The sequence below is a fragment of the Lactuca serriola genome, chromosome 6, assembly GCF_051521515.1.
Source record: "Lactuca serriola cultivar US96UC23 chromosome 6, Lser_US96UC23_V15, whole genome shotgun sequence".
NCBI classification, from domain to species: Eukaryota; Viridiplantae; Streptophyta; class Magnoliopsida; order Asterales; family Asteraceae; genus Lactuca; species Lactuca serriola.
In genome coordinates this window covers 7,554,586-7,567,593 of record NC_136413.1, presented here as the reverse complement: position 1 = coordinate 7,567,593, position 13,008 = coordinate 7,554,586, and the positions used below count along the sequence as shown (strand labels likewise).

The 13,008-nt window shown below is 35.8% G+C and overlaps 1 protein-coding gene and 1 non-coding gene across 2 annotated transcripts; both read right to left on the bottom strand.

Annotated features, from left to right (window-relative positions):
• Positions 1–3,931: 3,931 nt before the first annotated feature.
• Positions 3,932–8,225, bottom strand: LOC145059485 (uncharacterized). Its single transcript, XM_079007335.1, has 5 exons — positions 8,094–8,225; positions 7,511–8,010; positions 6,135–6,258; positions 4,292–4,423; positions 3,932–3,967 (listed from the first exon to the last, which is right to left on the bottom strand). Exons 1-5 carry the CDS (start codon positions 8,223–8,225, stop codon positions 3,932–3,934), a joined length of 924 nt encoding a protein of 307 aa, XP_078863461.1.
• A 4,105-nt stretch (positions 8,226–12,330) lies between these two features.
• Positions 12,331–12,437, bottom strand: LOC145060869 (small nucleolar RNA R71). Its single transcript, XR_013687051.1, has one exon. It is a non-coding gene; the product is annotated as a small nucleolar RNA R71 (small nucleolar RNA).
• Between the last annotated feature and the right edge of the window lie 571 nt (positions 12,438–13,008).

Sequence of the window (13,008 nt, the reverse complement as noted above, 5' to 3'; positions counted from 1 at the left end):
TATTTATTTGTTAGTCATTAATATTTTTAGAGGTTCGTTATCTTTGAACTTTTAAAATTGTATCAATTATATCATTTATATCTTATTAGAGTTTAAAAGAAAAAAAACACACACACAATGCATTGAACGTCCGATGTTGTCACTGAATGATTCGTATAGTGTCTCTATCAAAAATCCATAAATTATTTTTAATTCATATTATTGTTATTTTATGTAACACCTCATTTTTGCAATTCACGATAAATCGTCATTATAAAATTCGAAGTAGAGATAGATTACTTTTGAGCCAAAATAATCACCGTTAATATGTAGAAAAACATTAATATAATTTCCGTAGATATATAGAACATGTAAATCCAACTTCGAGTGAATAAATTATGCTTCCTCGAAGTTTCACGATTAAACTGACACAACTATTCACGTCATAAAATACGAATCATAGATGGATCACTTATTAGCCTAAGCGATCCAAACAAAAAAGAAGTCATAAAACCGAGAGTGTACATATAGAGAACATCCAAATCTAACTTCGTATGAGGAAGTTATGATTTTTGAAGTTTCAGCGTAGCAGTACACGACACAGAAACCAAAATTAAGATCAATCGATTGTTATGAAAAACAATCTAAACAAGAGTCGAAGATCTCGTCCATAGTCATTCGTCGATATAGAGACAGTCGAGAACGAATATTGTGTGAGAGAGTTATGACTTTTAGACGGACTTTAACAATCTAAGTCTGTGAAATAGAACTTTAGAAATAAAGTAAAAATTAGCTAATGGAGTCTAGATCTCGTCGATAGCTACGCATGGATATAAACTCGTCGAAAACAGAGCTTATACAGAAAAGTTATGTAATTTTTAAGAAAACAGAAAGTCTCTCACCCAGCTGCACGCATAGAGTAGATGCGCGGCGCGCCTGACACCCCCACCCAAATCTCGACATGTATCACCACCCGTTGGTTGCCACGTCATCATTTCCGACAGATACACAACGCGCACCCCTTCTTAGCCTAAAAATACCTTCGTTTCAGCTCATTTTCCTGCACACCATTCCTCCGATTCTAGAATACTTTCTAGTTTGTATCCCTTTACTCCTTAGTTCCCGGCTACTTTAGTGAGGCCCTACGACATCGAAGAGACGGAAATTAGAAGCTCTCGGGTCAGAGTTCTGCCCACATAATTCTCGATTTTTGCTAGAAGCTCTCTATAATTTAGGCTACATTTACTGTGCTTTAAGTGTAACTTACATTTATATTTATAGTCGCTTTTATAGATATATATATATATATATATATATATATATATATATATATATATATATATATATAAGATTTATTCGTAATTCCAGTTATAATGTTGATAGGCCTACTTACGAGAGATTGGTTGTTGGATTTAAGAAATGCTATACGCCGAAATGGTCCTGCCTCCGGACTGTCAGACCTGGTTGATCCTTATTTGATAGGACTCTCGGTATTTGTTGGGATTAGTGAAAAATCTAGCTTTCATTACCAAATCATCATAGAAATTAATGGGCTAAAGTATTATAGGTTAATACTTGTTCGGTGCGTTATCCGCCAATTGAAACGACAGTAGAATTACTCAGAAAGTTGTCAATCTTACTAGTAATTGTCTTGGTGAGTTATCTCACTATACTGTGCTACAATATATATATATATATATATATATATGAGCTAATAGAGTAGAACCGATATTATAGCTTCTATGTGCCTGAATTAGTAGAACTGGATGTATAGTCTCTATATATGGTTATCTAGGTCATGTAACGTCCCAAAAATTATAAGGTAAAATTTTCTTTTTTAATTCAACCATAAATACCATTGATCCATTTCAATCATACAAAATCATATCAGAGTAAAATAGTTATTAGAATAGAATCCGAAAATCATAAAGTTACAGAAAACATGGGTGGATGCGCTGCGAACAAGCCAGGCCCTTCCCTCTCGAACCGAAAGTACCTGTAACCATAACCATAAACTGTAAGCACAAAGCTTAGCGAGTTCCCCAAAATACCACATACCATACATATATGTCAGCTCAAGGCTGTATCGGGTTTATTTCACCCCTTGTCGAGTTCACCCCCGAGTCTATTTAACCTCCTATGTTAGCCAAGGCTGTAACGGGTCTATTTCACCACCAAGTCTATTTCAACTCATATGTCAGCACAAGGTTGTACCGGGTCTATTTCACACCACATACATATAGTAAACTGGCACACAGGCATACAACACATACAACAAGAGTCACAAAGACTACAAGAACATACAATCCCTAGTGTTCTATAGTATAGTGACCAAACTCACCTCAGATTGCTGAAGATCAAACATATGCTTGGGATACAAGACTGGAGAATCCCCGCACTAACCATTCAAATACAACTAAAATCAATAATTGAGTCATAACCCACACTCGGGACTTTAATTTACTAAAACCGGCTCCTAGGGTACAAGACCATTTTATCCTTCCCCTCAATTGGACCAAGGCCTAACAATGGCCCATCTCAGCAATATTGGTGGCCCAACAAGAGCCCAAAACCTTAGAGTCCAAAAGTGGTCCAAAATCAAAAGCCTTAATGGCTCCTGGTTGAGTACGCTCAGCGTACCATTTGGGTACTCCCCGCGTATAGCTTGATGCTGCGTAACGTACAACTTGCCAAAGCGTGAAAACGGGGAATCCATGCATTACGCTGAGCGTATGCATACGTACACCCAACATACTCACCATATGTCCAAAACTCATAATAAGCACTGAATTCTTAAGACTAAAACGTCCAAACTCAGATCTAACCTCATTTTAAGGTCTTAACACGTAATGTTCACAACTTTACTCCTTTTCATGTCTTAATGAGACCCAATACCCGTTATTATCCATCTAAGTCAATAATATGAACACCAAATCTTACATAGTTCATCCAAACCCATCAAGATGACATTTTTATGCACTAACATCATCAGAAATACTAAGATCTAACATTCTAAGCTTCTATAGTAGCTCATACTCACAAGGATGACTCAAGGGACAATAATATGCCCAAAACAAAGCCCTAGACTAGATCTAACACATAAATTCATCAAGATAGAAGCTTTATACCTTCAGATGCTAGCAAAATTGATGAAGACTCTGGATCTAGGAGCTCCACTCCAACTAATGCTTGAAAACCATGCTCCTTCTTCTTCAAAGTGTACAAAAACACCAAAAGTTAACCACCAAAGCTCAAGAACAAGCTAAAGATTTCGTATTTAGGGTTAGATGGGATGGAGGTTGAAGATAAGATGGTTTAAAGACGAGTTAATGCCATTAAATAGGGTCCAAGACCCTAAATTAGGTGATTGGAGTACGCCCAACGTACTCCAGGTACGCAAATCGTACTCTAAGCTGTTCCACGATCAATCCAAGATAGTGTGCCCGACGTACATCCTGTAAGCTCAATGTACTAGGCTTAGTCCAAATACCTCCTAACTTTGAAGGCCATAACTTCTTCGATCTAACTCCGATATCAACGATCCTTATATCCTCAGAAAGTTAATGAGATTCTCTACAATCCTATTAACTCTCCTTTGTCTTAAAAACTTCCAAACTTAAATCCTAAATTCATGAATGGCCCAAACCATCACTTAACTATTATACCCTTAGGATCCAAAGCACAAACCAAACTCTCGGTACCCACAACCTATTATCCACAACCAATTGGCTCTAAACATCTCTTTCCTCAAAGCCTGAGGCCTTATGATACTTAATCTTCGGGTCATGGCCCTAATTTATGAAATGACCCGAAATAGGGTGTTACAGTTCGGACGGGGCCCGTCATGTGGTTTGGGCGGAGTACATTATGTATGTTGGGTGGGGCCCATTATATAGCTTAGGAGGGGCCATTTGTATATGTCTAAGGTGCTGGGGTGTTCGAGATTCTCCTTCTAGCGTTTTAGTGTGCGTTTAGGATGCCGGGACACCTAATTTATGCAAAAAAAAAAATAATTTTAAAGAAAAGAACTAAAATATTTTCTTGTTAAAATATTTATCCCCTCCTCAACTTAAAACTTTAGATCGTCATCATTACAAAAATAAACAAATAACTAGAAAATATGACAAATGAAGAAACACACCCAATTTACGGGTTGCCTCCCGGAAAACACTGAGTTTTACGCCTTCAGTCGGATGTGTTACTTCAACTAAGTTGTGTCTAAATATTAAGGTTGATCGAGTGTTGTTTTCTCAACGAGTTTCATGTCTCCATCTACCATTCGGATGTACAGTTTGAGTCTTTGTCCATTTACCTTGAATGGTTCGTCGCCTTTCGTGTCTTTAATTTCAATGGCACCATGATCATCCACGTTTGTCACCACAAAAGGTCCACCCCATTTACTCTGCAACTTCCTGGGGAAGATTTTGAGATGTGAGTTGAATAACTACACCAATTATTCCTCAAAACATTGTTTTCAGACAATATGTCGATTGTGAAATGCCATCGTCTTTTCTTTGTAGATTCTTGAGCTTTCATAATCTTCCCTTTTAATCTCTTCCAATTTAACAACTTGAAATTTTCTTTTCGTACTTGCGCCACTCAATTCAAAATTATCATTTTTTAATGGTCCACATGGCACGGTGTTCCAATTCCATCAGCAAATGACATGGCTTCCTATAAACAAGCCGGTACGGGAACATTCCAATAGGTATCTTATAAGTTATCTAACATGCCCATAATTCATCATCTAACCTTAACGACCAATCTTTTCAGTTGGGATAGATAGTCTTTTCCAAGATGCGTTTTATTTCCCTATTTGACACTTCTACTTGTCCACTCGTTTGTGGGTGATACGGAGTGGCTATCCTATGTGTGATACCATAGTGTTTTAGTAACTTTGAAAAATGCTAATTTTTAAAATGGGAACCCCCATATCTAATGATAGTTCATGGGATTCCATGTCTTAAAGATATTTTTATTATAAATTTACAAACAACACTGTAGTCTTTCGTGCATGAAGCCTCTACTACAACCCATTTTGATAAATAATCTACTGCTACAAGAATGTATAGATTACCAAAAGAAATGAGGAACGGACCCATGAAACTAATGCCCCATATGTCAAAACTTTCTACAAATAAAATTGAGATCATTGGCATCATATCCCTTCATGAAATCCCCCTAACTTGTTGGCAACGAATACACACTTTCACGAATATATGTGAATCTTTAGAAATGGAAAACCAACAAAATCACTTTGTAGAACCTGAATCCCTGTCTTTTTGGCACTAAAATTCCCTCAGTACGCATGAGTGATAATGCCGAAGAATGTCTTCTTGCTCTGTATGTGGTACACATCGCCTAATCACTTGATCTGCTCCAATTTTAAAAAGATTCGAGTACTCCCATATGTAGTATTTCCTTTTCGAATGGAAGAAACTCCTTTCTTGAGCAGTCCAATATGGTGGTGTTTTTCCTATCACAAAATAATTCAATAACTTAGCAATCCGTAGCAGTTTTGACAGCAAGAATATGCTCATCTGAAAAATTTTCTTGAATAACTTCCCGTGAGTTGTCATTATTGATGATTCTTGATAAATGATATGGTATAGCATTTTCGGAACCCTTTTGGTTGCAAATTTCAAGATCAAACTCTTGAAGAAGGTCGGTCCATATTATGAGATGTGGGTTGGTATCCTTCTTTTCCAAGAGGTGGTGGATGGCACTATGGTCAGTAAAAATTAAAACTTTGTATCCCCGAATGTAAGATCTAAAAATTTCTAGTGCAAACACGGCTACAAGAACCCATTTTTCGGTAGTCGTGTAATTCAATTGTGCATCCGAAAACATTTTGCTCGTATAACATAATGCAACGGGTTTTTTTATTTACCCGTTGTCCCAAAACTGCCCCTAGTGCATAATGACTCCTATCACACATGATTGGAAAAGGTAAAGTCCAATTGGATGATTGCAAGATGGGGGCTTCAACAAGATTGTTTTTTAATATGGTAAAAGCTTCAATACATGCTTGATGAAAAGTAAAATGGTGCGAGTTTTAAAATTAAATTGCAAAGAGGTTTTGTGATCGCACTAAAATCCTTGATAAATCTTCGATAAAAGCTGACATGTCCAAGAAAAGAACAGACGCCTTTTACCGAAGTAGGTGGAGGAAGTGTAGAAATAATTTGTACTTTGGCCCGATCGACTTTCAAACCATGCTCGGAGACAACACGACCAAGTACAATTCCTTCTTTGACCATAAAGTGACTATTCTCCCAACTTAAAACCAAATTAGATGTAATACAATGTTTTAAAACTTTTTCTAATTGGTCTAAGCATGTCTAAAGAAGATCCAGAAATAGAAAATTCATCCATGAAAATCTCTAGTCAATCCACCACCATGTTTGAAAAAATAGCCATCATACATCTTTGGAATGTGATGCGTGCATTACACAAGCTGAGTGGCATCCTTCGAAAAGAAAAGGTGCCATAAGGACATTTGAATATGGTTTTGGATTGATTCTCCGGGTGGATGGCAATTTGATTATACCCCGAGTATCCATCCAAAAAGCAATAAAACTTTTTCCTAGATAACTTTTCAATAATCTAAACTATAAAAGGGTGAGGAAAATGGTCATTTGACATTGCAACATTGAGTTTGTGATAGTCAATGCAAACTCTCCATCTAATGACATGTCTTGTTGAGACATTCTCTCCATATTTTGTATCTACCACTATAGTGCCTGATTTCATTGGCACTATTTGTGTTGGACTCACCCAATCATTGTAAGATATAACATAGATAATACTCACATCAAACCATTTCAACACCTCCTTTTTAACAAATTCTAGAAAATTCATATTGAAACTTAGTTATGGTTCTCGGGATGGATTTGCTCCATTTTTAGTGATAATCCGATGCATACATGCGACTGGATTAATTCCCCTTAAATCTGCTATGGTCCATCTAATTGCTCCCTTGTACATGGAAATCACCAATAGTAATGTTTGGATTTCAAGAGTGGGTGGCTAATCCAAAGATGGCTTAAGCGGGTCCGATAAAATTGTTGGCAATTTCTTAATTTGATGGCTCCATGGTGGCTTCCCTTGCTCAATACCATTTAAAAATGCTTCCTCAACCATCTAGATGTATTCCAAATCTAGCACTTCATCCCTGTCATTAGAAAGAATAAGCCACAATGGATCGGAGTGTAAGATTTTCGGAGTCAACTGATGCACTAAGTTATCAACCACATCCACCTGATAACATTCATAATCCGATGGTGAGTTAGCGAAAATATTAAACACATTAATTAAAAGTTTCCTATTACCGAAAAAGATATCTATGGCACTTGTTCGAAAATTAATTTGTGCATTCATTATTACAAAAAACAAGCGACTCGAGCTGATAGTGGGTTGACTTTCCTTGTGGGTGCTCTTAGTGTCAAGCACGAGAAAGTCAACTAGGTAATAAAAATCCTCCACCTTAATCATGACATCATATAATACACCTCGGGAAATTTTTGTTTACTTATCGGCTAATTGTACAATAATATCAGTTTGTTCCATAGTGCCTAAGTCATGTTGATCAAAAAGATTCCCCGAAAGTATACTAATACTAGTTCCATGATCAAAGAGTGCCTTTTTGATATTAACGTTACCAAGGTTAACATAAATTGAAGGTGCCTTGGGATCCTTAAGCTTGGGTGGAAGGGTATTTGAAACGATGGAACTCACATGCTCTGTTAAATCAACCTTTTTAGGGAGGTGCGCTTGTAGTTTGCATTTTTGAACACACAAATCCTTTAGAAATTTTGCACAAGAAGGCACTTGCTTAATAAGTTTGACGAATGGGATATTTATTTTAACTTGATTAAATAGATCCCACATGTCTTCCATTTTCGGCCATCCCTTTCCAAAAGGCAAAAATGTTGGTTTCTCTAAAGTTGAAGGGTATGCTGTGATATTAACCTCTAGACCATGATCCCCAACTTTAGGGTCATGTTTACCCTTATCTATATCTTGCTTTTTCTATTTAAAACTTTTCTCAAGCTCTTATTTTTCATCAAAATGACTTCAGTGTCACTATCATTAACAATGGGATGAGTACTTACCTTGTTGTCGACATTTTTCCCACTATGCAACGTGATTATCTCGTTTACTTGATGCTCTTTTCCAAGTATTTGATTATGGGATGGCTTGACTGTTGTATTACTCGGGAACTTGTCATCTTCTCTTTTCCCCATTTGTTTCGCCAATTAAGCAATCTGCTTCTCAATAACATATATGGACTTTGAATTCGTGTCATCTTTCGGACACGTTCAAGTTATGAACTCCATGATTTTGTCTAACTTATTACTATCCGTTTCCTACTTTTTTTAGTGTTCCACCTTGGTTGAAGTTAGACTACTGAAACTATTTTGACTGACTTTGATTTTGGAAATTTCCTTGACGGTTGTTTTTGTAATTTCCATTGTTGTTATAGTTCTCGCCTTGGTTGTAGTTCTGATTGCACGGTTGCGAACTATTTTGGAATTGACCATAGTGGTGCACAAGGTTGTAGAACTCGCTACTCGGTACCTATTTGGTTGAATACCGAGTAGCGAGTACTCGGGAGTACTCGAGAGTAGGGATGAGAATTTGGCCCGAAAACCCAAACCGAACCGAACCGAACCGAATTAGACCCGAATAAGCAATTCGATTCGGTTTTTGGGTATCTATATATGGCTTATTCGGTTTTCGGGTTATTCGGTCCGGGTTACCCGAATAAGGGCTTATTCGGTCCAAAAGGACCGAACCAAATATGAAAAGTCATATTTTTTTTCCACTTGCACGATTGCTTATTCGGTCGTGTGTTCTATTGGTCGTTACCCAAAATACCCACGTAATGTTTAATGTTTAACTTATATACTTATAGATAGATTTTTGGGTGTTTTAGATGTTTAATGTTTAGTGTTTATTATGTTGTTTAATAACTATATCTTAAGAATATGGTGGTTGGATTTTACATTTTATATATCAAGAATAGTTAATCCGTGTTATTTGTATTTATCATAAGCTACAAAAGTCATACAAAATACAATATTTATAATCACATTGTAAATGTTATTTGGGTTATTCGGCTCCATAATCATCTTGTACATGTTATTTAGGTTATTTGGGCCGGACCCGAACCGAATCGAATAATACCCGAATCCAACCGAACCCGTATTTCTTATTTGGTTCGATTTTCGGTTCATATAATTAACCTTATTCGGTTTTTGGTTTATTCGGGTTCGGGTCGGTTCGGTTCAGTTCCGACCCGAATAATATCCCTACTCGAGAGCACTCAGAAAGTACTCGAATTCGGTAATTCATGTAGAAATATTTCTAGGGAATTTATATATGTCAAAATCATAAGTTGATTGAAATATATATATATATATATATATATATATATATATATATATATATATATATATATATATATATATATATATCAAAATTAGATACATGTGAATAAAAAGAGCTAAAAAACACACAATGGTCTCACTTCATGAATAGTTACTGAAAATTTAAGATATATATGTAGAAATAATCACATACGTGTGTGTTAAATAATAAATCATTAGGTATATCATACATATTAATCACTTATTTGGTCGAGTTATACAACATTGCTCGCTTCAGTAAGGGGTCGATTGGGGAGTACTTGGATTTTGTAACCCGCCTCGGTAAGGGGCTAAGTGGGGAGTACTCGGACGAGTAATCGGCCAACTCGAAAAGTTTTAAAACACTTGCCGTGCACTTGATTTATTTCCTCTTGACTTCTCATGCACTCATCTGCAATGTGTCTTGAATCTCCACAACTTACACATATTTTTTTTGTCCCTGCAAAAGAAACACACCTTTCTCCTCACCTAGGCTAAGGAATAGTGATTCAAATTTTATTTAAATAGTTAATATTAGATTTGACTTCATTTTTTCAATTTTTGTCTAGACCTACTAAAACAGCTGATCAAACCGGTGTGTCCTGTTTCTTAGCTGAGTAATTGGTTTTCGAACCATTACTCAACTGCTTTGAAAATCGCCAAGCATCTTCACTATCTCGCATCATAGTAGTACCACCAGACGAGGCATTTATCATGGTTTGATTTGTGATAGTGCCATATTTATACACATTTCTAGGCATTATTTTAATACATTCTAAGCTATAGTTTGGTTAATTGCAAGAATATTTTGTACTTATAATGTTTAAATTGTATTTTTCAGCCAAAAATGGACATTCTAGAAGAAAAGGACTGAAACCGACAAAAGTTGGATACTTGGAGGACTGGAGCTGAAAAAGATAGAAAAATGATGTTGCTGGACAGTTTGACCCCTCGTCAATGTTTTGGCCATATATCATGACTCGTAAATCCGATTGACGAGAATCTAAAAGTTTAGGAACTAGAAAAAAATTTCGGACGACTTTCGCTTTTGTGCCAAATGCAAATTCCCAGTTCTCATGATGTGAGACCTCTTACCTCATGACGTGAGAATAAAAAAATCACCAAAAAATCTCTGTGTCGGTCTACGAGTTCATGTACGACAAAGAATCACATCAGTACGACGTGGCATATGTTCCCCACGTCGTGGGAATTGAATTTTAGGCAACTATATATATATATATATATATATATATATATATATATATATATTCGGACTTTTGGTCAATTTAAGAGGTTATAGGATAGAGGGTTGCAACAATTAACGAAGAAAAACCCTGCCAAGAACCCTTGGAGGGCAGAATTCAACTAGAGATTAAAAGATAAGGAGATTGGAGCAAGGATTCATGTATAATCATTCGGTTTGCTTAGTTTAACCATGTTTAGCTAAGATTACATAGTTTTATTGTGAATTTTTTTTAATTATGGGCTAATAACCCTTACTTTTGTTTAGATTAGATGAACTCCTAATACTATGTGTTGATTTCTTATTTAATGGATTTATGTAGTTAGTTTTTCTTTAAATATTGTTTGATATATCTAAACCTAGCTTGTTATAGTTTCTATCTTTATTGCATTTCCTCAAGATTGTGTAGTTAAACTGCAGTTAATTGCGCGAACTTGATTTACCTAGTTATTTATGATCATTAAATTGCTAGAGCTAGAGATTAGTCATATCCTTGTATAGGTGATAATTTAGTTGCTTAACTATGTTAGAAAGCAATATTTGATCATAATATTTCCTTGATTACTAGACTTTACCATTGAATAGTAGTCTATAGATTATATCATTCAAAGTCCAAATATCTTTAAAATCAATTTAGTGTCCTTAACTTGCATGATCATTGGGGTTAATGTCATTGAATTGACTTATGTTAGTTAGTATGATCATGATGACTAGTAACTGTTATTTTGTAACTAAATAACTAATCCAATTGTCTTGAAATCTACCATAGGAAAAAGAAGGGATTCGAAGCTAAACGAAATTATCTTTTATTCTTGGTTTTAAATCATCTTTCTAGTCATTAATTAGGTATTTTAATTTAAGTTTTTTTGAACTTGTAAAATCATATAAAACTCTCACTTTAGTTGTTTTTCTTAGTTTAATGTTTAGTAATTATTTTATTAATTAAATATCGTTCCTTGTGATCGATGCTCGACTAACCTAAACTATTCTATAATTCGAGTACGTACACTGCCTAGGTGCATTCAAGCTAGTTAAGTTCATTAGGTTATAAATTTAAAACTAGTGGTAGTATATAAATTGCACATCAAGTTTTTGGCGCCGTTGCCGGAGAACGATTTATTTTAGTTGAAACTAATTGATTCTAGTTAATCGATCCTTTTTGTGGGGTAAAAACTGCAAAAGGGTTAATTTCGACATTAAATAAAATTTTCTATTTATATAGAGTTCATGACGAGTTCTGACTTTTTAGTTTTTCGTTTATTTTGTTTTTGTTCGTTTTACGTGTGTTTTCTAGTTTTGTTTTAGCAGAGAAAAATGGGGGACATCATGACGATGACAATGGAAGCATACAATTGGCATATGAGGAACGACAATAGATGGGGTCTTGATCCACAAAAAATCACAACCACGACAAAGATTGAACTTCTAGGGCACATTCTTGGCATGCTAAAGGAACTAAATTTTATTGGGAAGGAGCACGAGGACGCTTATGAGCATATAGAAGAGGTGGTGGAAATTTCAAACTATTTTAATTCACCAAACATGAGTAAAGATGGGGTGATGCTTTGACTTTTTCCGATCACATTGAAGGGTGAAGCTAACGAATGGTTAAAATCACTTCCCTTTGGAGCAATCACGACATGGGCAGACTTTAGGACATAATTTGTTCATCAATTCACCGCTCCTTCAAAAGCGGCAAAGCTGAAGAAGAATATCCAAATTTCCCAACAATTAGAGGGGGAGTCGTTATATGAAGCTTGGGAGCGCTACAAGAGATTGTTACGATATTGCCCTCAACATGACTTTTACGTGCAACAGAAAATCTAGATATTTTATGACAGAGTCAATTTGTGCACTTGCCAACTTCTAGAGTCACAAGGGCCCATGACGAAGAAGGATCCGACAATGAATAAAGCTTTGACTGAAGAATTCTCTAAGCATTTGAGAGAGTATCACAACCCAAGAAAGGATATCACTAGAGAGAAACTGAGTAGAGATTGAGGCCAAGATGCGATTATTTTGATTACTGCAAAGCTTAACGCAATGGACGAAAGGATCTCAAAAATGGGTGATTCAATTTATTCGGTACAAGATAGATGCAGAGCTTATGGAGGACCCCACTCTGCACGGGATTGTGCATTGGAATATAAGAGAACTCGATACACGATATAATATCAACAACTCGAGCATGATCTCTACCATTTAGAACGAGTCCAATCTGACAGGATAATTGCTCTCGAGTCAATGATATTTCGATTCATGGAAGCTAGAGAAAAAAACCTGATGCTACATAAGCAACACTTAGATATCAACAAGAATTCATTTCAAGCATCCACAAACAATTCGAGCAATTAACAAAGCTTGTGCAAGAAAAGC

What these genes read in the sequence shown, in the direction of transcription:
- LOC145059485 (XM_079007335.1), bottom strand. Translation starts at nt 8,225, where the DNA reads ATGGGGAAAAGAGAAGATGACAAGTTCCCGAGTAATACAACAGTCAAG. An exon ending in ATTGTACAATTAGCCGATAA is followed by an intron (nt 6,259 to 7,510) that starts GTAAACAAAAAT and finishes TTTGGTTTTAAG; the next exon opens with TTGGGAGAATAGTCACTTTA. An exon ending in AAGGCGACGAACCATTCAAG is followed by an intron (nt 3,968 to 4,291) that starts GTAAATGGACAA and finishes TGCATAAATTAG; the next exon opens with GTGTCCCGGCATCCTAAACG.